We start from the raw sequence: 25979 nt of genomic DNA, 5'->3' as shown, positions 1-25979 counted from the left end.
GAATACTTTACGAGGGTGGAGAATGTAGAGGAAATGCATGAAAAAACTCCCCGAAAACCTTTAATGTAAATATGCATGAAGGTAAACTTTAGAATTAATACAGATTTGTAAGACATTCTAGACTTTTTATCACGTAGCTTTGATGTTGAGTTCTTAGAAAATGGAACTGGGTGTAGTTATTGATGCAAATTTGAAAGGTTAGAAAGTAATCATTTTTTATCCAATATTTTTGTGGTATTCATCGTCAGTGTAAGTGAATCAAGAAATTTGGTACACACCATATTGCGCCATTCCTGCGTTTGGCCATGAAATGCAAGTAAAAGAAAAAGTAGGTAAAAATAGCTACCTGGAGTAGGTTTAAATACATGTAGCTATAGCTATGTAGCTACGTAGGTAGAAATAGTCTTTGGACTGGACCTGGTGATGTTTCAGAATACTAGGAATTCAAATTTCTGAAGAGTTCCAAGAACCATGTAATTTCTATTTCAAATACTTACTTGGCCACTACAAGTTGCCTTGTTCATCGGTGGATTGCGCAGACTTTGGCGAAGCGCCCGTATTTCGTGTTTTGTGCGCATGCTTTTTTCGCTTAGGGTGTCGAAGTTAGATTTCATGTTTGATAAAAAGTTTCCATAACTTTGTTCTGCAACTGATAACTCTGGAAATATTTTAATCATTTGTTTGATTACTAATGAGAAGCAATCAATTATATATATATATACACTGTATAAAGATTAATGTATTATTTGATAGGTAAGGATACCTTTTTCAAAGGAAGTAATGCTAGAATCGTCATTCTCATTAGAATCCAATTTGTCAGCATATTTTTCAGTTGTGTTGTATGGCGAGACCTTACATAGAAACAAAAAAATTAGTAACATTTAGCATGTTTATTGAAGGAGTATGTTTGAAACTGAGAGCAAAGCTATGGTGAACCTTCTCAGTCCAAGTATCCAAATCAGTATCGAGTTTTGGGATCCTTAGATTGTAGTGCATATTCAGACGTCGCTCAGGCACCGGAGACAACTACAAAAGTAATCACAACTGATTTATATTGTTTCCATTAAGCATGTATACTAGTCATATTGATCGAAAAGGAGAATTTTTATAACACAAGTAACAAAGAATACAAAGTTTATAACAAACCTTTGGCTCTTGCTTCTGGGACGAGGGTAACGCCATATCCATACGCAAGCAACGGATTTCCTGCTTTAGCTCCAAGCTTTTGGCACTGATGGCCAAGAAATCTGACTTGCATTTTTCCAAGAAATCTCCATGTTGTTTTTCCATTTCAAGTTCGACTAAAATTAGAGAGAATACCGAGATATTTTCTTTTAAAAGTAATTAAGAAATTCAAAAATGTATGAAGTAAAAGGAAGAAAAATTGCAAACCATCTTCTGTGTCCTCCCTATATTCAATTTTGCTGGAATAATCTGGGGCCTTTGGTAATCTTGACTTTATCTGAAAACAAAAGTGTTATGTTAACATTTGCTTTTCTACGCATTCTTGCATTTAAAACGGTTTTGCATGGACTTTGTTCTAATTTAGTAAAATGTACCAGAATCGAGGATTTCTTTTTGGGGTGACTTGACAATTTGATCTGGTATGGAGTATAGCAGTCTTCTACTGGAGACTCGTCATCACTTCCATATCCTTGTGAGTACAGAGACCTAGGTGTATATGCCGGAGACATATCTTCTCCAAGTAACCTAGAAGTGGACAGGGTAACAGATGGTGTGATGTTTTCTGTGTACCGAGATCGAGAGGAGGTAGGACGACTCCTTGTGCTATACCCTGTGGACCGTCCACTGGCCACTGTATGGTACGCTGAATCAAAAGACTCGTTCAAAATATCATGCTTCCACTTGATATCACTTAATTCGTTGTCAGCTTCGTCTAGCTGAAATCGGAAAATGGAATCGATCAATCAGAAATTGCATATAATGACTCTCTTTATCAGTACAACTGCAGTGATTTCAGTAAAGAGAAAAACTTACGTCGTCTTCGATCCTGGATTCGTAGCGAGAATTTTCAAGGAAGTCTAGATGTGATGGAGAACTGTTCATTTGTATGCGTGCCTCTTGTAGATGTCTTTTAGATTGAGTGCATCTTTCACGCAGACTTTCGCACTCGGCATGTAATTTTCGTAGAGAGTCGCCATGTCTTTTCTCCAGTACAGATTCTGTAAGAGACGCACATTAACTGTCTTTATGTTAATGAGGAATATATTAATTGCACACAGATATTATTTCCATGTTACCTTCATCATCTGAGTCTTCAGAAGGAATTTCCAAATTGAGAGTATATTCATTCCACGGCGGGCCCAGAGTAGAATTATTGTCAGGCAATCTAGGTGTGGACGACTTGAATTTCATCCTTGGAATAGGCGACATGGTTCTCTCTGATGACGATGTTTTCACAGGAATGTATTTCCCTTCACCGTCCAACATGTCCTCTTTCACACAGTTCTTTGGCATCTATGAAATACAGATATCTCAATGAAATTTTTGTTATCGATATTTGTAAATACATTTTTCAAACTGAACTAGGAATTGAAATTATCATCTTACGATTTGATGTAAGTTTTCAGACAGTAACTGTTCACAGCTGTCGAATCTGGACTTCAGCTGTTGAATATCTTGCCTCAGATTTTCACATTTTCTCGCGAGATCATTTGATTGCTGTTCATACATGCTAAGGAAATGTCCATGCTGTCTTTCACAAAGAATACTTCCAACATCTGAGAAAACAATATTACATGCAATATCAATTTCATTACTTCAATGTACATGTACTTTTATATTTTGTACCAAATCGGATGTTTGTCCATACCTTTTCCTATTTCTGGGGAATAATCCAGAACTTTCTCTGAATCCTTTATGCATTTCTCATATTTGGAGTAGTCTATCTTAAACATCACTGGTGCAGTGTTGACTGTCCTTCCTACAGGATCAAAGTCTTTCTGCATAGATGGTTCAACTTCATTTCCATAACGGGAAATGGAACTCACCAGAGAACTGGGTTTTGGATTGACATCACCAGCAGATGGTGTTTCCAAGATTCCCTGGTCATACTTCCGGGGAATAGGGTCCAGTCTCAGGGTGTTCGCCACACGAAGATTTTTCTGGAACGTGTTGCTGATTGACGAAAGACTCTGTGATAGTTGTTTATTGATACTTTGTATGCGAGTGTAAGACTCAAATGTTGGACGAGGTGGACGTGCAACTCTCTTCTGACCGGAATAGGTTGGCATTAGCTGTGTAAACATAACAATAATGATGTTATTGAGCGGAGGTTTCCAAGAACACAACTTCGTTGCAAACAGGAAGCAATGATAGTGTACTTAACATGACTATGATATTGAGCTTCTTTTGAAAATGTTTCTAATGGTGTGGATGTCTTAAATTTAAGATGTCCTTTCATTGAATTTTTCTCAATTACAGACACATGTAAAACATTGCATATTTATAAGTATACGTGTCACACTCATAAGGAAAAGTAAAGATAACGATCAGTGATTAACCCCATCAATCTCATAAAGACTGCAAAATTAAGAGTAGGGCAAACAGGGACCTCTGGATACACCAGAAGTGGAATCAAGGGCCTGGGAAGAGTAAACATCCCTTGTCGACTGGTCACTCGCCTTGAGCCCTAATCTTAATCAGGTAAACGGAGTAATCCGTAGTGAAAATCAGTATGCAATAACGGCCTAACAATTGGTATGAAATACGTCAGACGGCATTCGACCTATCGACAGATTGTATTTGCAAATAAAATCAATATAACGACCATAAAATTTGCGAAATCCTTCCTTCAAACGAGACTATTGAAACTTTTTTGTCATAGCTTGTCTCGATTTAAAAATAATACGCAGAACATGCTCTCGCGTATCGAATCAGTTGACAGACATAAACACCATATCCAGATGATAACGGAACAGTGCTACATGCACGTAAATATGAGAAGTTGACGATGGGAATACTAAAGTCATCCCGTTTGTCATAGAATTGAGTTGTAAGTTTGCCGTTAAAATCTATGTTGAATAAAATATCCAAGTATGTAGTAGATATGGAGGATTCTATAGTGCCTTATTTCGAGTTCACAGGAATATATCGAATCAAGATATGAATGGAAACTAGATAATATCGTAAGATAATACCCGCACGCAAGTGTTTGCCTTTAAATATACTCCAAGTCGTACTTGTGTGACTAGTAAAGAAGCTACAATAGTTACCACGTAACACACCCTATACCGTGAACATTCTTGCTGCATATGTCAAGTTGCATTAAGTATTCTGTTGGGCATGTGCTCTGGGGTCACCCCAAACTCTATTTCATAGATATTGAAATATATCTAAAAACAATTGAGGTGATGATCCCTAAACCATATACATGTATATTTCTACTGCACATATCAAGGTGCATGGAATATTATGATGGGTAAGTGCCCTGAGGTCATCCCAGCCCCCATCATTTTTTGATTGTTCAAATATCTTTAAAATGATTGAGATTCCAATCTTTAAAGCAAATACACTGCAAATGACACAAATTACTGAGCACCAGGTTTTCGTCCGTCGTTTTTCCACCCCATGTAACCTTCAACGTGAAAAGGAAAATTCCGAAAACATCAATCATCTTCCAAAAGATGTTTTAGTAACTGCATAAAAGGTAAAAGGTAAGAGGAGTTATGGGAACCAGATTTTTGAAGAAAAACGTCGTTTTCAACCCCCATTTGGTTCCCAGGATGAAAATGAAAATTCCGAAACCTTACTGCACATCTAGAGGACACCATCAATCACCTTTCTAAATATGATTTTGGTATTGTGTAAAATGTAAGAGTTCTTGGAACCACGTTTTCCTTAAAAAATAATTTTTTACCCATTTTGCCTCCTGGGTAAAACTGAAAATTCTGAAACCTTAATGTACATCTACAGGACACCACCTATCGTATATTTCAAAAGATTAATTGGGTACTGAATAGAATAAAAGATTAATTGGGTACTGAATAGAATAAAAGAGTTTGAGAAAGTAGAAAGTGACCGGACCAGGGTTGGTAGGTTGTGTATTGGTACCGGTAGGTTGTATATTGGTAGGTTGTATATTTTGTATATTGGTAGGTTGTATATTTTGTATATTGTATATTTTGTATATTGGTAGGTTGTATATTTTGTATATTGGTAGGTTGTATATTTTGTATATTGGTAGGTTGTATATTGGTAGGTTGTATATTCTGTATATTGGTAGGTTGTATATTTTGTATATTGTATATTTTGTATATTGGTAGGTTGTAAATTGGTAGGTTGTATATTCTGTATATTGGTAGGTTGTATATTTTGTATATTGTATATTTTGTATATTGGTAGGTTGTATATTGGTAGTATGTATATTTTGTATATTGGTAGGTTGTATATTTTGTATATTGGTAGGTTGTATATTGGTAGGTTGTATATTTTGTATATTGGTAGGTTGTATATTTTGTATATTGGTAGGTTGTATATTGGTAGGTTGTATATTCTGTATATTGGTAGGTTGTATATTTTGTATATTGTATATTTTGTATATTGGTAGGTTGTATATTCTGTATATTGGTAGGTTGTATATTTTGTATATTGTATATTTTGTATATTGGTAGGTTGTATATTTTGTATATTGGTAGGTTGTATATTGGTAGGTTGTATATTTTGTATATTGGTAGGTTGTATATTGTTTAACGGGACGTTAGATAATTTTTCGCTCATATGGACCAAGGTAACAACAATATACGCGAACTTTCTTCAGAAAATGCGGGTATAATGAACATTGTTAATGGATAAAACGTCCTTGATATCTCCAAATGTTGAGTTGAAGGCCACACCAAGATATTTTCTTCTCATGTAGAAGTTTTTTTTAACAAATTCTGCCTCATATTCAAACAGACTAAGGAAATATTTGATGTCTTATCACCACTTAGATATTGTCAATAAAGGATGAATGCTTGTTGTTTAACATTACAACCAGCTTTCATGTTAAATGTCATAGATTTAAACGTAAAGTAATCATGTACTCGAGTGAAAGAGGATTCTTTATCGTACCAACGCCTAAAGTGACGTCCCGTGGGGATCCAGGTTAGAATAGGTACTCTGTACCTCTTGCTTATCGTGAGAGGCGACTGAATGGGGCGAGACCACAAAAACTGAGGTCCCTTGTCACAGCAGGTGTCACACAATAAAGATCCCTCTCTGCTTAAAGACCGTAAGCGCCGATCATAGGCCTAGATTTGAAGCCCTTCATCAGTATTGGTGACGTCTTCATATGAGTGAAAATTCTCGAGAGGGACGTTAAACAATATACAACTAATCAAACTACAGTGACACAGAACCTATTTATTGGTTTCCTCTGAATGATTTGTTTTACTTCCCTTCGAGATTTTTTCACTCATAATGAGACGTTTCTAACTGTAGGTTAAGAACCCGCGCTCAGACTCGTGGGTTCTTTATCCTGACAACTCCTGCCGCGAGACGGGACCTAGGTTTTAACGTCTCATCCCTTCAGAGATTTTCACTTTTAAATATCGAGCCTTTGGCGAAAGAGTAGGCACTGCCTATTCTTTATCTTAGGTTTGGTGCGGCCAAAATACCGGCGAGACTTAAACTCATGACCTACCGGTCACAAAGCAAACGCTTTGACCACTGGGCTACCACGAACGGTCACCTGAATGACCCACGTCTTTCACTTCTTATGCTAAGCACTTGGCGAAAAAACAGATTCTACCTTTATATCAATGACTACGGTGTCGTGACCGGGGCTTGAACCCACAATCTTCCACAAAGGAAACGATCGGTCTACCAACTTATCTACTTCGGTAGTGACAAATCTTTTTGTTCATTGCTGTTCACATGAAGGTTATATAGTTTCCTCTCAACTTACTACAATATAATTTCAAAGAGATGAATGACTTAAATTGACTTATACGAAGGTACATACATTTTTGTATGGATCATCCAAAAATGCTCCAGGACTGCTGGTAGAATGGAAATCTTCATACGGTAGATATACTGTGCGAACATCATCTAAATCGTTGTCGATGAATTTTCTCATCATCTCAATTTCTCTCAACTAGAAAACATCCAGGATGGACAATCATTTTATGCCAAAATAAGAATTATCAAAATCAAAAAGTTATTTGCCCCAGCCTGACCGACTGAAAGAAATCACCACGACTTAAAGGACATTTTCACACCTTTCCGCGATTTTTTGATTAACAATTTAAAGCCCATTTAGACCAACGTTTGAATGCTAACTGAAAGTCCTCCAAATTCGAACTACCTGACCAGATGTATGCTCCCTTCGAAGAAAACATTTGTTTGCATCTATCGGGCGTTCTGTCGGTAGACCCAAGATTTGGGAATCCTTTCAGTAACACACCCTAAACTTAATACACATGATAGCCATTGGAAGTGGAAGACACCTTTTCATTTTGATGCTATGGGGCCAAAGGTAACTGGATGAAACGAAGTACATATGTAATTGTATTGCCCATTCTTATATGCATCTTAAAAGAACCCTTTGCTCAAAAAGTCAATAGTCACAGGGCTTTCTAGCATGCACAGACTAGTAGCAAATCTTGCCCGACAAATAACAAAAGAACTCTTTGTCCAAAAGTCATCACAAACAGGTTGGTCGTAACTAGTAAATGACCTCTTTACTTTCAAATATGAAGGTTGCATGGCTTTGTAATGTGCATACGGCAATACTTGTCGATAGCCAGAGAATCCTCAGTGCGATGATTATCGAGCAAAGAGTGTTGGTTACAGCTAGGAAATGACTCCTATTGATTTACATGTGAAAAGGTTACAATACTTACTAGAATTCGAGAACCCCTTAGTAGAGGGTAACTAACAAGAGGCATATGGGCAAAATCGTTCACCAAAGTCAATTTGACCCATATCTAAAGATTTACCCTTTATATTCGCATGTAAAACTTTGATCCCTATTGTGGCCCCGCCCTACTCCCGGTGCCATTATTTTTACAAACTTGAATCTGCACTATGCCAGGAAGCTTTCATATAAATGTAAACTTCTCTGGCCCAATGGTTCTTGAGAAGATTTTAAAAGATTTTCACTATATATTAGTATGTAAACTTTGATCCCTTATTGCGGCCCCACCCTACCCCTAGGGGCCGAGATGTTAACAAACTTGCACTATGTCAGGAAGTTTTTATATCATTGTAAACTTATCTGGTCCAATGGTTCTTGAGAAGTTTTAAAATATTTTCCCTATATATTTGTAAGTAAAACTTTGATCCCCCTATTGTGACCCATCCTACCCCCGGGACCAAGATTTTAACAAACTTGAATCTTTACTATGACAGAAAGCTTTTATGTAAAATTGTACTTTCCTGTCCCAGTGGTTCTTGAGAAGAAGATTTTTAAAGCTTTTTCCCTATATATTTGTATGTAAAACTTTGATCCCCTATTGTGGCCCCATCCGACCCCCGGGAGTCATGGTTTTAATAAACTTGAATCTGCATTATGTCAGGAAGCTTTCAAGTAATTTTCAGCTCTTTTGGCCCAGTGGTTCTTGAGAAGATTTTTAAATAACCCCCACCCTATTTTCGCGATTATCTCCCCTTTGAAGGGGATATGGCCCTTCATTTGAACAAACTTGAAAGCCCTTATACGAACGTGTCCTTTTTAATATAAAGTCAGAAGAGGGCAAAAAAGACATTTATAAAGGTGGTCCTATCAATTAACACAATGTCAACAAATGTTTGAAATTTATGGAAAACTTATTTGAGCAGTTGCCTTTGTAATTAGTCATTGTTACACAATACATAGTTTAAATTCAATGTAAAAGAACACATTCTAACCTCTTGTCGCAAAACTTCCTCTGGTTGTGCTTTGGTTTCTGGAATTGACCAAGAGTTTGTCATTCGTTGACGGACATTTGTAAGTTCGCTTCCTACAGCTTGACATTTTTCACTTAGATAGTTGAATTTCTCTTTCATTCTCTTTAGTAGGTTCCCGTATTCATTTTCTTCATCTTCTTCATCTGCAAAAATAGCAGAAGGCTCTACAAGTTTTGATTGAGAGATTGTTTGAAGTTTAACACCTCTTCGAGACTTTTTCATTTATTGAGTAGTCTCACATAGGTGACGTGCAACTATTTGACCTCTGCTAAACAAACTGGACCATATAGCCTTCTAGTGGCACGGAAACCCAAAGTATCACCCGGAAAGACAAGCGAAAGTCATTTCTGATGCGGATCGCTTGACTAAGAGAAGGTTACAACATAGGATCGTATGCTCACGAAGTGTTGGTCTTTCTGTTTGGGTGCAAATAGAAATTCAAACTACTAATATTTAGTCATCTCCATCTGCTATCATGGACCCACTGCTACAGTTTTAGAATTCGTGACACGTATGCTATTCCACCTTACCCTTAAATACACTCACCGTCGAAATAGCTATCCTCCGAGTCTACAGAGTTGCTTTCTGTAATTTTGAGGATCTGACTCTCAGCCAGCACCACTTGGTCTTGATCACCAAACTTCTCACAGCTTGATAATTCCTCATCAGAGCCACACACGGAGATGTCTGACCTCATAGAATCAACCCTCTGGTACTCTAATGTAAATGCTTTCTCTTTCTCTTCTTCTGTTTTTGTAGGGACCTAATCGGTAACCAATACCATTAATACATGGACATTTCATGTACAACATACATTGCAAAGAATATCATCACCTACCTGATTATCTCTTTCAAATCTTTCCAGGATCTTTCTTGTTTCCTCGTCATTGGGATCACTGTGATCCAGTTTTTGAATAGTCTCTACGATGTCATTGTAATATTCGTCTCCATGTTGTTTACTCATGTCGTGGAGAGCTTTGTTGAGGTCATTGGACAAAGAGGTGAACATATCTTCTGTTAGTGTCGCATCATCTCTGTTCTGTGCAAGTTTCTCGTTAACATATCGTATCTGTTGGACGTCTGTAAGTTCATTTTCCTCCATAACCGCTGAGTTTTCTAAAATACAACTTGAGATGGTAATGGTAAAGGAATCTGTGTCTATGTTGTCTCTAGCCTGATAGCAGCAACTGCATTCTACTTGCGATGCACGCTCGCATTCTTCTGCGGTCTTCTGGAACATACGATTCCATTCTCCTGAGGACAAAACTGACACAGGGTTCTCGAATGACTGCTCACATTGACAACATCTCTTATTTTTCCAGGAATGGAAGAAACTATGACGATGGAGAGCGAGGAGCTGCTGCAAGGTGGTATTCAGACGAGAGGTGACTGACTGCACCGTCTTGATCAAGACTTTGGATGCTACATGGAGAAGAGATGACACCAGAAGAAAGTTCAACGACTCTTTGGACCTCGGCATATTCCGTTCCTAATTCTGCAATAATAAAAAGTTGTTCTCATTTCATAAAAATATCAAAGTCTGCTACAAACCAAAAGCGCATACACTTTTGCGCTAAATGGACCTAATTCAAACGGTGACTCCCTCTCAGAAATTGGAATAAAGATTGCATGATCTACACACACCATGTTTCATGGTATAAATTATGTATACTTGTTTGCCAGGTTTTCTTGTTATGTTTTAAGCATTTCTTTTAACTGTTTGATTAAACTTCAGTCTGAATGGCATGAGGTCACGGTTTTATATCAATCTGGAAACGTATCAAAAAAACACCAGATATGCATTTATCGAATCCGTGACCTGTCAAAAGAAAGAATTTCACTTTCCAAAGTCAGTTATCTGTTAGAATTATTTTACTTCCTTCATATATTTAATTTATAAATGTTTATTATGGACAAATCTTCATGCTGAAATAAAATGTAATTGGATACATGTATATGAAATTTAGCTTGTACATATATAATTACGTGGTTGTATCTGTATACGAGAAATTTGATATTCTCGTTTTTCAAGTATCTAGTCAAGCGGTTGGTGGTATTTCAACTTGAGTATGAATTAACAGTTTATTGTGTTTTTAAAATCCGAAGTGTCAAATGTGTTTGTAATGCGGTACTAAAACCGCCAAACGGCAGTAAATAGCTAGGACTCTAGGCACGACGCGTCGGATCAAATACTTAGACAAATATTTTAGTATTACAGGGATTAACAACAACTTGTGCTGATTGAAGTATGGCAGGATTAATTAATCTTAATTTCAGCTAATCGGAAATAGGAAAAGGCGAAATAAACACAAATGATGTAAAGATTAATATTGCAAAAATTACTTTGAAATACAATTAATGAATATATTACATATATTATTAGTTATGTAAGTATTCTAAACTTTTTCTGACCCTTGCAATAACTGTCATGCAGCAAACTGTGATAGCCAATAACAATATCTCTAGAATGAACTTTTTGTATAGTTTAAACCTAAAGATTAATAACATTCAAACTTTAACCTTTATATTTGACTTTCTAAAATGCGTATAACATTTTTAGAAAACACTAGAATAAATCAAATTGCAAAACTTATGCCGAGTGACACTGGTCTTGATATATATATAGTATGACTGAAACAGACCTCTACATATTGTTATTCCATATTCCAACACGGGCCTTCAAACTTCAGGCCCATGACGAAAGTGAGCTAGATGATTTATTTTTGGCATAGAGTCTTGGTAATCATAATGTGAAGAACAAAAAAAGTCTGCTTAAAGAATAAAGCGTCTCTGGCGGGTAACCTTATTAAGCGGTACATTGACTATTGATAAAAAAGACTTCATAAGTCGCGGGGATTTGGCAATACATCAAAATCTGCGGAGTGCCGATAATATAATTAATGATTATTGAAAAGCTTGTAATCATCTTAAAATCTAAAACTAATCAAATTATGAATGCACAATTGAGTTCAAAATGCTTATTATATTGAACAATAACGCATTCTTTGGAGCCTTATGTAATTTTCAATAAAACGCGCGAACGAAGGTCAACTGTTAATCTTCGGTAATGAAGACCGAAACACGATACCGATGTGATACGCCATCTAGAAAGAATACATGTATGTAATATCAACAAATCCATATATATTATATCAATATTAAACCGAATAACAAAATCATGAAAGATGCCCTATTAGAAAAGCGTTCTATCATTATCAGTTTACTTGGAGGACGACATAACACTGTATAGTTTACTAGTACATTTACAATGGTTTTCCCTTTGATGTCTTTACAAATTGCAATGATAGCCATTTTCTCATGAATGGATGGCAGTTGTAAACAATGCACATGTGAATCTTGATAAATACAGTGTACAATACGCTTATACTAACGGCTGGGAATATTCCGACAGAACTGAAAGTAGAATGTAATTTATATAAAAATTTTGAGACGCTCTTCATGAATAGTACACCGGTGTGAGGCGTTGTATGTCAAACTCTCATATATATTCAAACAACATCCGAAACAAATTCTCATTAACTTTGAGAAGGGGTGTATATTCAGGTATTTATTTGTGGATTTGGGTATGTTGCAATGTCTCATATTCGGACAATACGCAGGGTAGGTAATGTTTTATATATATACACTAGTGCACGAGACATGGGGAGGATATATTGAATTAACAGAATAATTCTAACGTTTGTTTGTCAGTCCTCTGGATTCAGTAACAACCACCTTGAAGGAATGAGAATGGTCACATATTCAAATACAATTATCGGACCAGTTTACGGGGGTACATTATATATTTCAAATATTTATAATCAAATAAAGTACTCCTTTTAAAAGAGTATCGGCATGCATAAAAGGAGATTTCGGATTTTAAATTGAATGAGAATTGGTTTGAACATATTCCATTATTTAAATATACAAAAGGATAAGAAACATGTTCTTAAAAAGAATGTTTCTCCTAATGTGCTCATATAGCAATTATGACAATTATGACAAAAGTTACACACACAGAATAATTATAATATGACTAAACTGAATTAAACTAGATATTTTCATCATTTTGTAAGGCTGTAATACCAGCACGTTAGTATCTGCCTCTAAATGTACTTTACTTCGTACCCGTGTAACTAGAGAAGAAGCCCCAATAATTGTTCCATAATTACATAACTATAAGGATGAAAATGAGAATTACTAAACCCTACTGCATATCTACAGGACACTACCAATCGTATTCAAAACCCTACTGCACATCTACAGGACATTACCAATCGTATTCAAAACCCTACTGCACATCTACAGGACACTACCAATCGTATTCAAACCCCTACTGCACATCTACAGGACACTACCAATCGTATTCAAAACCCTATTGCACATCTACAGGACACTACCAATCGTATTCAAAACCCTACTGCACATCTACAGGACATTACCAATCGTATTCAAAACCCTACTGCACATCTACAGGACACTACCAATCGTATTCAAACCCCTACTGCACATCTACAGGACACTACCAATCGTATTCAAAACCCCATTGCACATCTACAGGACACTACCAATCGTATTCAAAACCCTACTGCACATCTACAGGACATTACCAATCGTATTCAAAACCCTACTGCACATCTACAGGACACTACCAATCGTATTCAAAACCCTACTGCACATCTACAGGACACTACCAATCGTATTCAAAAATATGAATTGGCTACTGCGTAAAATTAAGAGGAGTTCTGGGAACATGGTTTTTGTAGAGAAAGGTCGTTTTCGTTCGACCCCCAGGATGGAAATTAAAACTCCGAAACTTTATTGAACATCTACAGGGCATCACGAATCATTTTCCATCAGATGAATTGGCTACTGTGTAAAATGTAAGAAGAGTTCGAAGAAGATAGAATGGCAGGCGGATGAACCAAGATAACAATTTATACCAGAACTTTCTTTAAAATCAATCCACTGACAAGAGATTCAAGAAATATTTGAAAATGGACTTTACGCTCTACGCCTGCATACTTTCACGCGTTTGGCTTCAATGCTGTCTTGCTCATGCCCTCATGCATTTTCAAACATGAAATTTAATTTTAAAAATTTACAATTTACTTTTCATTTCTGTCGGAATTCCCAGCAGTTAAAATAGTCGTACTATAAAATATCAAGATTCATACGCACATCGTTCACATTCGTCAGGAAATGGCTATCGCTCATCGTTTCAGGTGGTAAATATCGAAGACCAAAACATTGCATGGAAATGTACATGTTATGAATTAAACAACTTATCAAAATCAATCAGATTCATGAATAAATTTGTGGACAACACAAAAAATAACAGTTTACATAGAAGGTTTTTCACTGCCACAAAGTAACAATTGATATAAAGCTCTGTATTCTTTAAAAAGTATGTTTCTAGGTTTTCATTAAAAGAGAGAGAGAATAAAGTATGGGTAGATTGATCGAATTTTCTTAATGAGAATTGACAACACAGAAAATCTTGGCATATATACTCGTTAGATTTCTTTAACATGATTTTCTAACATTGCCATCTGCATATATACGTTCTTTTTTATGAATATTGTGTTATATATACATTATATTATATATGGTGTATAACGCTCCACTATAAGATTTATCATAAGTTGTACACATTATTGGTCTTGTCAGTATGCATCAAATATGCCATACTGTGTAACATATCAGACCACACACCTTTTGTTCTCAGGTACAAATTTATAGCCTAGTAATATCAGTGTTTATTGAGTAATATTCATATTTCCATTGTCTTTGCGTTCTGTACAAATTGTAATGATAGACATTTCACAAAAACCGCTGTAGTTGTAATAATGCGCGTATGAATACAGAACTAGTTAAATGTAGTACGTCTATTATTTGACGGTTGGGAATTTCGACAGAAATGAACGTAGAATGTGTAAACTGTGACGCTTTACACCGGCGTACTTCAGCGCGTTAGTCAAGAATATCTTAATTGCTTGTTTGTTTGTTTGACATCCCGTTGATAATGTTTCACTCATATTGAGACGTTACCAGTTGTATTTGTAGTGCCAAAAATTTAGACCTATGGTTAGTGCTCGGGGTCGTAGCAGTGAGGGTTCTTTATCGTGCTAAATCCTGCCGCGACACGGGACCACCGGTTTTTTAGGTCCTATCCGAAAGACCCGCAATGCCGAGCGTTTGGTAAAGGAGCAAAACATCTTAGGTTTAACGCGACCATGGCATGAGCGGGGCTCGAACTCATGACCTCGCGGTTACGAAGCGAACGCTCTACCACTGAGCTACCGTGACCGGTTGTGCCATTTGGAAAGAATCACTGTATGGAATAGCTGTGGACAACACTGAAGACGTGGGTGATAGGATTAGGTACATGGAGGGGCTGACAGAAATATACTCTACAACAGAGAAAACATACTGTAATAATCAATATGGGTACACAGCAGTACTGCGCAGGATCGTAAATATCAGCTGGAGCTCTCGTACAAAGAAGTCTACATAACTTAAAAACAGTGCACATGTAGATTAGCCCGCTTCCCCCAGAGAATGCACGCGGCTGCAGTATGTACCATCAAATTAGATAAGATACTTCGATTTAATTCATCCCGGCCACGACAGACCCAAGTCGTCTAAACACACTACCTAGTGACAGTTCCATCGCCAAGCGCTCGGCATTAGGTGTGAATGTCACGGGTCCTCGAAGATGACCTTAAAAACGGATGTCCCATATCACAGTAGGTGTGGGACGCTAAAGAACTCTCACTGCTCAATGGCCATAAGCGCCAAGCAAAGGCCTAAATTTGAAGCCCTTCATCGGTTTTGGTGACGTCTCCATGTGAGTGAAAAATTCTCGAGAGAGACGTTAAACAAGATACAATCAAAGGATTGCCAAGCTATATATCCGGTGTCGCGATATTTTAAATGTTCAAACCAAGCCAGAATAGACATTTACGTTCTTGCGTATTAGTTTGTTGATCCTCTTTTTTTTTTTTTTTTTTTTTTTTTATTAATACAGTTCTTTGTCTAATACGTTATTCAAAAGCTAGTGCTATCTTATCCCTGAACAATCAATAAATATTACTGCATTGTTTGTGTTCGGCTTGCTTAATTACCGGTATTATATCGTATACAAGAAGAAACACTGCTGTATTATACATTTTTGCATTAATTTCTATTTTTGTTTTTTTCAGTTTGAATAACATTTAGTTTCTGAATAGTAATTTAAAACTCATAGTCCATCTCGTACAACATACCGGTATATGAGTTAAATAGTTTGTATGAAAATGTGCAGCCTCTGATAGCAGAGAGAGAGAGAGAGAGAGTATTCTATATCATGCCTTCTATAATTTTCAGTGTAATATGTGTCCAAACTATAATGACTGAAACACAATATAAGGTGTAGATTAATTATTCTACAAGATAATACAGTCAATCTGATTGGTTGAGCGTATGTCACGTGCAGGGAATATTCGTGATGTCCTAGCTTCACGTGCAGGGTGACAACTGAGAGCATTATCTACATGTAGATGACAATAAGGTGGCGCAAGCAAGATAACTCTGCTATGTAATACATGTTAATTAATACGAGTGATCGGTAAACAATAAATTATTACGGTGATATCAGTTCGTTGACATATTAGCATGACGTCAGAGGAGTGGAGAACACACAACAGGTTTATATACCATTTGAATTTAGATTCTTCATGATAATATAACTATTATGGAATGTGTTAAGTAGAGACACAACAAATAAATTATATCACTCTTGGGCGTAAGCGCAATCGAGTGCTAACCCTGGTCTAACAAACGCCCTCAGGTGATAACCCTACTCAGACAATCTCCCTCGAGTGATAGCCCTGGTCAAATAAGAGCCCTCGGTAGTAACCCTACTCAGACAAACGTCCTCTGGGGATAACCCTACCCAGACTCAATAGCCTGGGATGTCTCCCTACTCACCAGTCCATACATGTATACTGACAAGCAACCACTACATGTACTTTACACGCGTGAAAAATATTCCAACAGTCTAAAATGGACGTTGATAGAAAACCGGTAATACCGCAAATTTCTTCCAATAACAGAAACAAATAGTTTCAATGTATGGAATCAGCACATGTGTCAAATAATGGAAGTGTATCTCGCTATCTCCAGTACAAAGAACAAGGAGTGATGCAAGGGTATAGTAAAGGCTTGGACAAACACAACACTGCAGTGAACACGAGAGAGACATGTATGGCAAAAAATAACAGGAAATCCAGAAGCCTATGGACATGACGTGCGGATTTCAAGGAAATCACATCCATTACTTATAATATCAACCGAAACGACAGTAATATATCAGCAAATGACGACTTGGTGCTTACTTGTGGTAAGATTTGGTGCTCATCAGATGTTGCGGTAAGACTTGGAGTTATATAGTAGGGAATATGCACACTACCAACATTCTCTAACAATCTGCCATCTCATGAGATTTTTGAAAAGATTTTCAGATTCCATCTTGAATGAAGTGAAATGCTACAGGCAACCTAGCGACAATGTGGGACAACATACGATTCTCGGATAAAGTATTACTATTTTGAGTGAAAGGGAAGTCACACCACCACTCTTATTCAAACACTTTAGGCAGAAGACAAGAAATGAAATGTTTTACTTGAGATACCTATGTTGAAGTTGTCGGCTTTTTAAGGCTGTAAAATAGACTTCATCTTGAACATAGTTTGTAAATGATGTGCCATTTTTTTTTCCATGTATGAAGCAAATTAAGATTTCCATGATATGCACAGTTTAGGTCACACAGGCGTCTACTTCGATGGTTGTGAACATGTTCAAAACTGCTGGGGTGGCATTGTGATCTGTCCGGACCCTCCTGATTCCTCACTACTTTCCAAGAACTGCCACGACTATTTTTGTCGGGATGAGACTTCGGGAAGTATGACCTAGGTTTATCTTGAAATCTAATGTAGTTACACGTTTTCTGAAGCACTCGGTATAACGCGGTAACTGTATCAAACATTTTACAATCAAACCAAATTCATTTCATCTTGATATGAACTTCAAATTCATTAGAAATGCCCTCTATTCAAAAACAGTTCCCAGTCAAGATTTTTTTTTTTAGTTAACTTGATTCATCTTTTATAACAATAATGGAAACACACGTTCACATTTTGAATTTCATCTATTTTGATTGGGACGTATAATTTCACCCACGTACCGAATACTAACACCAATACTTACATTTATTATATAGCTATTAAATAGTCTATTATAAAATCTGCGTAAATACTAGAGAATGTTAGCATTCAATATCCTGTGAATTTATTGAATGCTAACTTTGCATTGCGTAAATTGTGTGCGCCCGAAACATTCCGAGTATGAGCGTTCAATATTGACGTTAACGTAATGACGTAAACAAGCCAAAATGGTAGACGACGGTCCTCCGAATCTGAAAGAGTCGGTATTTGATATTTACTTAAGCAAAATGTTTTACTGTACATAAATTATGATGCCCCCATTTACAAAATCAGTGCTTCATGCATTAATGACGGGTTAAATATTGAACAGTTAAGAAATGCATGCTGTTATTGCACACCTTCACCTTAGATGTCAATATTGATGAATTCTCGTCTATTTTGGAGTCGTTTGAGTGAATATCGGATTAAACATTCTTTTTGAAGAATTTATCGATGTTTTTAACAAAACGCCAATACTCTGTTGATTCAAAATGTGTGCCTCTTGTTTACTACTGTTTCAGCTTCTCGGTCGTTCAGAAGAGTATTTCGACATATTTTCAAGCAACAGTAACATATAATATTTCATTAAATGTAATATTGTTAACATAAAATCACTTTTATTTTGTTTGTATATAAAAAGATATATGATAAATATAACAGCCAAAACAGATAGGTACACTACACATAACTTTCGTATAATCCAGTGACTATCATGTTCGCCAGAGGTTATACATTTACAGTGTGTATTGAGTATTGTACTGATAAGAAAGTATCACAGTGACTATCATGTTCGCCAGAGGTTGTACATTTACAGTGTGTATTGAGTATTGTATTGATAAGAAAGTATCACAGTATGGTACAGCTAGATGACGCTGAGGAGGGTGTCCATGGGAACGCGAGGGGTAGGTGGGAGGGGTCAGGTTCCTGGACGGGCTGACAGAAATAAACCCTGTAACAGAAAAACCATACATTATTTTTCTTCAAAAGACGCATTGCATTTCGTTTACTTTCTAAGTTCTAGAAATGTTATGTCACATATTGCTACATTGACATTGTCCCGAAATATTATGATTGTTTGATTAACTCTTTGGAGTTTTATGTCCCTACGAGAATCATTTCACTCATACCGAGATCCTCAGTGAGAGAGCGTTCGCGTCGTAAGAGGGAGGTCGTGACTCGCTCGTGCCATAAACATAAACGTAAACATAGGCAGTGATTGCTCTTCCGCCAAAAAACAAAAAAACAAAAAACAAAAAACACTGCCTGGCCATTAAAAGTGAGAATCATGGGTATTTCGGATTTGACCTTATGGAGGTATGCTACACCAGAGAAATTTGTTATGGATGAAAAGTGGAGGATATGTACAACAATATTTTGAAATTGAAAACTTTCAAATTTGCTTTATTTAGTAAAAAAAAATGCAGTTTTAGTTGAAAACAATCTGAGAAAATTTAAACCCTTGCTGGATTTGAATACGCGATCTACAGTTCAGCAGTCAATGTGCCAACCTACTGAGCTACTCAGCTAGGCGATGATTTTTTTTTTAATGAATGGACAAATATTGCTGATATCTATATTTTCATCCATGTTTTAAAAGGAAGTCAGCCATTATGACGATGAAGAGCACCTCCTTAAAAACGAGGGTCTCGTGTCGCGGCAGGCATTGGCACGTTAAAGAACCCTCATTGCTACGGCCCTGAGCGCTAATTCACCTACAGCTGGTGACGTTTCAATCGAAAAATACTGTACATGTACAAGAAACAACTGGCCGTATTGAGACCTCGCTAGCTTTATACATTGTCACAAATTCTTAAATGCTCGGAACCTCAATTATGATCTCATCTGAAGTTCCGCGACATTCATTTTTACAGCGGGATCGATTGTTACCTATTTTAATGACTTGTCTGTTGAAGTCTGGGCAAGGGCTTACAACCTCCGGCTCACAAGGCAATCGAGTACTTTGCCGATTGAATTATCTAAACAATATATGATTACCTGATCGCTGTAACGAAGTGCTTCCCGACCCCAGAAGGACTGACGACATTGGATTTGCTGGTATCCACACCTATTTGAGAGTGTTCTTTAAAGAGGTAGGACACCGTCTCTACACTGTAAACTGGTAAACCTGTTGAAAAAATTAGTTAATTTCTAAACCACAATCCATGTTACACAGTAATGATGTCGTTAGATCTGAAATAACTCAAAGTTATTTACCAGTAACTCGTAACCAGGCTTCGATTCGGAACATGGTCTGAGGCATATTTTCAAACGATCTGCCTCCAGTGCGGACGGGAATAAACAGTTTGGAGGAAATGTACGATGGGAAGGGTTTAGTTGAATTTCCCAGGACTTTAAAGATACGAATAATCTGCAGTTGTTTTCTCTCAAAAATACCAGAGACAAAGTCATCTGTTTCGTTGGACAGAACATCAACTTCACCTGAAAGAGAAAAAAACCCATGTACTTGACAATTTGGGAAATCAAAGATTCAGTAGCTTTTAAAAATTTTAATTATATACCCCCTATTTCTTTATATCTTGAAAGGTGTGTTTGTATATTGACTATCCGGCCTTCCTGAAAGAATACCAAAGTACATTTGTTACTGCTTGAATTTCATATGAATTCACAAGGACAATCTGCTGATTGAAAGTACGAGTTTTTAAGGTGCATACTCTAACTTCTGAGGGGGGATTTCTTGAAAGGCGATCCATCGTTTCCGCGTATGACTCAAACTTTGCAGGTGTCCCCATCCCCGGTTGTTGAGTTACTTTTGGTATCACCTCTATTAATTCTGTAAGTAGACAGTTTGATTAAGGTAAAAGACTGTAGGCAGAATTACAGGATAAATATTCCATACTACAAGAACGTCCAACCTTACAGTTCAATTGAAAATTATGATAATATCATATTAACCGCAATTTTATACTGCAATGGTATACTTTTAAGTGATTGATAAGAATGCAATTTCGCACAATTACCAAGAGTTTCCTTTGCCGGAGTTCCAATGACGTAAAATATGCGGAGAATCTGAGTGTATCGTCGTGATTTGCCTCCATTTTCATGAAACACTGTACTGTCGGGATCCACGTCCAACTTTTCAAATCCTTCCGCCGCTTTTATCACAGCACATTCCACATTCAAAATAGTTCCTTGAATATAAAGAAACATCATTTTTCATTGTAATATATGCATGAAAAGTGAAGATAACGAACAGTGATCAATCTCATATTCAATTTCTATTGTATCTCGGATTCCGTTTTTGTGATTTATATACATGTTGTGTACATCTTTACATTCTGATGTCCAAACGCATCCTCACGGGGTTTTCCGATAAGCACTTGCCGGAAAGGCCCGCAAAGATGCAAATATTGATTGACGTTGATGCCGTTATAAAAGAGCTCATTAATTACTAATCATAATTTCATTATACGTTTTATTTTTACAGACTAACGTTCAGTCTCATTCTACCTCCTACAGGGTTACTGGTGAGTTCTCCGTTCAGTTTGTCCATTGTAGTTCTGAGTCCCTCGTATGACGCTACATTATGTATGTAAGCTGGACCATGGAAACGTCGTCTTCCGTAGAAAGCGACTGGTATTTGTACTTTATCTGGCACTCGACTGAAAAGACCCAGTTGCTGCGGAGGTGCTGATTTGTTGTTACAGGCGTATAACCACAACCTTAGTAAATGTTTGAGATATATATAAAAGTGAGTGTTTTTTTAAAAAAAAGAAAACTCATCTTCACAAGTCAAGGGTTATTGATTCGTTACTTCGTGTACGAAATCAATAACCCCTGACTTTTGAAAATGAAGAAAACTAGGAACAGAAACATAAGTTAGCATTGCCGGTTAAGCAGAAGAATGGACGGTGCTCCATATGGAACAAGTTCTATATAAAATAGACTGATCTTTTGTTTCAAGTCTAGTGTTTAAAAATTAGCATTAGCTGTTAAAGAATCATTTGCTGACTGCATAGTATATGTACATAGGTAATTTATTTTAATAAGATCAGTGTCATTTTTGGCGGCAAGCATCTCCCTCGTACAAAGAGTTGGAGTGTATAAAGTGACACTATATAGTACGTGTGAGTGAATGATTGCGCGCGCGTGTGTGTGTGTCTGTGTGTGTGCGTCACGCCTATATGAATCCGTTTTTATGTCTGATTCAGTTTGAATTTCTTCGTTTCTTCAAGAGGATCTGAATGTGTTTTTACCTTATACCATTAATGTGGACATTAAATCCGTATGTGGCCTCGTGGAATAGCATGCTCTCCATCACCACCTGTCCACTTGGTTCTACCTTTCGTTCCACCGTCTCACACTTCCACACGCCATAGTTTGGGTTTCCTCGCAGCCAGTGATTTGCTGCTTCCATTAATGTACTGAATTGAAGAAATAAAATACACGATGAATCAGATGAACGAGAGAGAGAGAGTAATGCAACCGTAGGTATTGGAAACGCAGAAAAAATTTTGAACCTTAAAAGATACCCGTTATACGGCATATCTTATATATTTTGATGATGAGTATTTGCACATACTAAGCATCGATTACAGTTCTTCTAAGATGGACAGGTTCTCAATGTCACCTTGAAAATGGTATACCTTTCCTACACTGTGAACTTCTCAGCATGATATTATTCTACTCCGTTATGCTATACAAAAGCCAGCTGAAAAGCAGGGTTTGTAGAATACTATGTCCTCGAGCTTGGTCAAGTATAATTGTGGCAAATTTTACCATGACCCTGATAATGACCTTTCAATATCACTAAGTCTCTTGTATAATTCAATAGCTATGACCAAGGTTAAAGTTGCGGGCGGACAAAGCAACAACTATACCCCTCCCCCGATCTTTGACATGATTAAAACATCATGGAATGAAAATGATTTGTCTGTACCTGAACTTATCGTACTCAGGAGGAATCTTTCCTTTCATATTTCCCGGGTGAAGACATCTAGGCATTATGTCAATATATGCCAAGGGAGGTAACTCATCCTGAGAGATGTTAGCTTTTGCCGATGTTTGCGCCTGGTGACCCATAATATCTTCGTATGATGGAGGTGGAAGAGACTTAAACACCTCCTCTGCACTCACGGGCTGAACTGCTGGCGGATCCATTCTCAGTTTTGATTCTGAAATTTGACAGATATTCTTGAAAATGCTTACAGCTTGCCTTATAACGATCCTCCAATCAACATTTTGTGTGTTTCATCAAATTAAATCAAATCAAATAAGAATTTCATTACATACCTCTTTTAGACTGAGTATTAAAGTATTATTTCCATCGAGACCACATGTTGTATAACAGCAAAATACTCTACATGTATTAGCAAACAATGAACAGCCGATTGCGAAACTGGCAAGGGGTATTTAAATCTTACTGATCAATACAAGCAGTAGGAATTCTACGGATCACATATTAAGTGGTTAAACCGATCATGGAAATTTGCAGTGTTACCACTGCTAAGCATTGCTACATGGAGTTAACGGGGCATGGACACGATTGAGCTGAACATCTTATTTTCCCATTTTTATTGTTTACAATGCTAAACTAAAGTATTTCTAATGGTCAACCAAAATTTCAGTATCAAACTTCGAGTTATAAGTGAGATACAGCACTCAGAATTCTTTCTTATGTAAACATGGCTCATGCCATGTTTTTGTTTACATATGGATTGCTCAATAGAAAATAGCATGTGTAATACAAAATGATTTCTGCTAAACACTAGAAACTGTTTAATTGTGTTCAGAATTAACATGTAAATTGAAAAATCTTCTTTAAACGAACTCTAACATATATTTAAACAAAAACATTGCACGAGCCTTGTTTACATAACAAAGAAATGTGAGCTCTGTATCTCCCATATACCTCGACAACTGACATTCAAATTCTTGCTGACCATTAGAAATGTCTTAATTAAGCATTCAGAACTTTAAAAATGAATAAATGAAATTTTAAAATTTCCAGCTCAAATCGTGTCCATGCCCCCATTAACATTTCGAACTACGTTCTTTAACTCTTGAATGGGTTCCTTTTATCTTTGGATCGCTGTATCCTCCAGCTGTCAGCATGTATGAATGTGTTTGACCCGCAATGGTTTGGATTGCAAGTATTTCGCTTGTATTTTACAATATTTTCTATCTATTACTTTGGGGGCAGTATTTTAAGGATCAAATCCGTATTATAAAGAAATTTTAACAAAATCTTTGCTTACGTGAGATTCATTTTAATAATATACTCAGAACAACCTTTCAAAGAAGATCATAGGTGTTGGAGCAACTGCAAATATTTAATATTTTGGCTAATAAATAAATAAATTTAAACACTAAAATTCATGAAAAAATAATAATTTCCTGTATTTCATCATTCAATTTGTATATTTACGAGATGAACATTGTTCCTTTACATAATAATTATCAAAATTAATTTCGATTATTATCACGGTTGGGAGAAATTATGTTTGCCTAAATTAAAACCTATTCACCTCTTTTGAATATTCCTGTTCCTCCTTCGAGCACAGGATTTTTACAATTTTATACATGTACATACGAATTTGATTAATGAGTTGAAAATTTCGTAACTCTATCTTGTATTGCGTATAGGAGTTATGAGATTGATCACTATTCGTTTAATATCTTCACCTTTCATTAGCGTACCCTTTGATAAGTAGCCCAGAGAAGATTCAACTCCAAGGGAAGAGAGACGAAGGGAAAGGCAGAGTAAATTCTTTTTAAGGAATATGTAATTTGTTTGCCTGGGAAATAATGATCCTCTCTCTCTCTCTCTCTCTCTCTCTCTCTCTCTCTCTCTCTGACAATCCATTTTTTAAACATTTACATTATGTATACATGTAACATTTAAGTAGCCGTGAAAAATGACACCATTACTGATCAAAATTTAACGTTGATCACTTTTAAACGACCGTTTTTGATCAAAATCTAACGTTAAATTTTGTTCGGGGTCAACTTCTATCGTTAAGAAATTATCCTAGGGGACGTTTTCAATGAGGTCACTATTTAATGTTACATCGGCGTGAAGCGTTGAAGTTCATCCCCGTATTCAAAAATTTAAATCATTTCTTAAATAAATTGAAAACATCTGTTTCTCAATATTTCGTCGGCATTTTACATATGTTGATCTAGGAAAGGTTGGATATTTTCCGCAGAAATATAGCTGTCGATAGATGGTATTTTGTTGAAAGTAACTTCCCTTCGGCCGCCATGTTGGAAGTCGACTTGCACAAACTCCTTCAACACCAGAATCAAGACTGAATTTTATGATTATGGATGTTGCCCATCACAGGATGAGGCTCTTTAAACTACCGCGGTTATGGATGATAATCCTTCCGAATCACGCCGTCAGTTCCTTAAACTTAAAACTAACAAAGGAATATTCTCTTTAGAGAAGTCGAGAGGCTATGCCTCTCGACTTCTCTAAAGAGAATAACAAAGGAATAGATGTCGTCAACATAAGCATCACTCTACGTCATAAAAAAGTTCAGTCTTATATTACAGCATATTTGAAGTTCAAGTCTACATTTTATATTTCCTACTAATATATACTTCTACCATTGCTTCCAAACTTTTTGATTACGAATAAAGTCTGCATTGGCTAGATATAGACAGTCTTATACATAATCCACCTACGAGATGTTTTCAACTATATATATAACTCAGCTGGACATGTCATTACTGGTGATGTAGATATGGTTGAAAATGAGGACATGAAATCACTTATTTAAAAGGTCCTAAATTCAGGGATCCCTGGTCTTTCAATTGGCAACAGAACTTCATGTCTATTATGAATTTTGTCGACGATCATCAGAGGTGTGGGTTTTTGTGGGA

At 36.6% G+C, this 25979-nt stretch overlaps 2 protein-coding genes across 2 annotated transcripts in view; both read right to left on the bottom strand.

Moving 5' to 3' along the window:
- The window catches only part of LOC130052316 (uncharacterized), a 12880-nt gene extending 1239 nt beyond the window's left edge, over nucleotides 1-11641 (bottom strand). Inside the window, exons 1-15 of the mRNA XM_056156803.1 lie at nucleotides 11532-11641; nucleotides 9728-10384; nucleotides 9436-9652; nucleotides 8851-9032; nucleotides 6965-7096; nucleotides 2834-3257; nucleotides 2572-2741; nucleotides 2262-2478; nucleotides 1999-2183; nucleotides 1560-1901; nucleotides 1393-1462; nucleotides 1147-1301; nucleotides 937-1026; nucleotides 764-851; nucleotides 498-658 (exon numbers count right to left, since the gene is read on the bottom strand). Of these exons, the coding sequence (XP_056012778.1) occupies nucleotides 498-658; nucleotides 764-851; nucleotides 937-1026; nucleotides 1147-1301; nucleotides 1393-1462; nucleotides 1560-1901; nucleotides 1999-2183; nucleotides 2262-2478; nucleotides 2572-2741; nucleotides 2834-3257; nucleotides 6965-7096; nucleotides 8851-9032; nucleotides 9436-9652; nucleotides 9728-10369 (3075 nt within the window). The 5' untranslated portion in view covers nucleotides 10370-10384; nucleotides 11532-11641. The remainder of the gene's footprint in view (nucleotides 1-497; nucleotides 659-763; nucleotides 852-936; nucleotides 1027-1146; nucleotides 1302-1392; nucleotides 1463-1559; nucleotides 1902-1998; nucleotides 2184-2261; nucleotides 2479-2571; nucleotides 2742-2833; nucleotides 3258-6964; nucleotides 7097-8850; nucleotides 9033-9435; nucleotides 9653-9727; nucleotides 10385-11531) is intronic.
- Nucleotides 11642-18731: 7090 nt separating this feature from the next.
- Nucleotides 18732-23525, bottom strand: LOC130052315 (uncharacterized). The gene is made up of 10 exons (XM_056156802.1): nucleotides 23385-23525; nucleotides 23032-23266; nucleotides 22349-22516; nucleotides 21603-21814; nucleotides 21113-21283; nucleotides 20807-20925; nucleotides 20654-20708; nucleotides 20349-20573; nucleotides 20130-20259; nucleotides 18732-19083 (listed from the first exon to the last, which is right to left on the bottom strand). Exons 2-10 carry the CDS (start codon nucleotides 23250-23252, stop codon nucleotides 18981-18983), a joined length of 1404 nt encoding a protein of 467 aa, XP_056012777.1. The 5' UTR covers nucleotides 23253-23266; nucleotides 23385-23525; the 3' UTR covers nucleotides 18732-18980.
- Nucleotides 23526-25979: the final 2454 nt, after the last annotated feature.

This window comes from Ostrea edulis, chromosome 2 (genome assembly GCF_947568905.1).
Source record: "Ostrea edulis chromosome 2, xbOstEdul1.1, whole genome shotgun sequence".
NCBI classification, from domain to species: domain Eukaryota; kingdom Metazoa; phylum Mollusca; class Bivalvia; order Ostreida; family Ostreidae; genus Ostrea; species Ostrea edulis.
Note: the sequence above shows the minus strand (reverse complement) of the source record. Positions and strands in the feature narration are given on the sequence as shown.

Coding starts and splice junctions, on each gene's coding strand:
- LOC130052315 (XM_056156802.1), bottom strand. CDS start 23,252: ATGGATCCGCCAGCAGTTCAGCCCGTGAGTGCAGAGGAGGTGTTTAAG. Junction 21,815..22,348: donor GTCCACATTAATGGTATAAG/GTAAAAACACAT, acceptor ACATTTACTAAG/GTTGTGGTTATACGCCTGTA. Junction 20,926..21,112: donor TCCGGCAAAGGAAACTCTTG/GTAATTGTGCGA, acceptor GTCTACTTACAG/AATTAATAGAGGTGATACCA.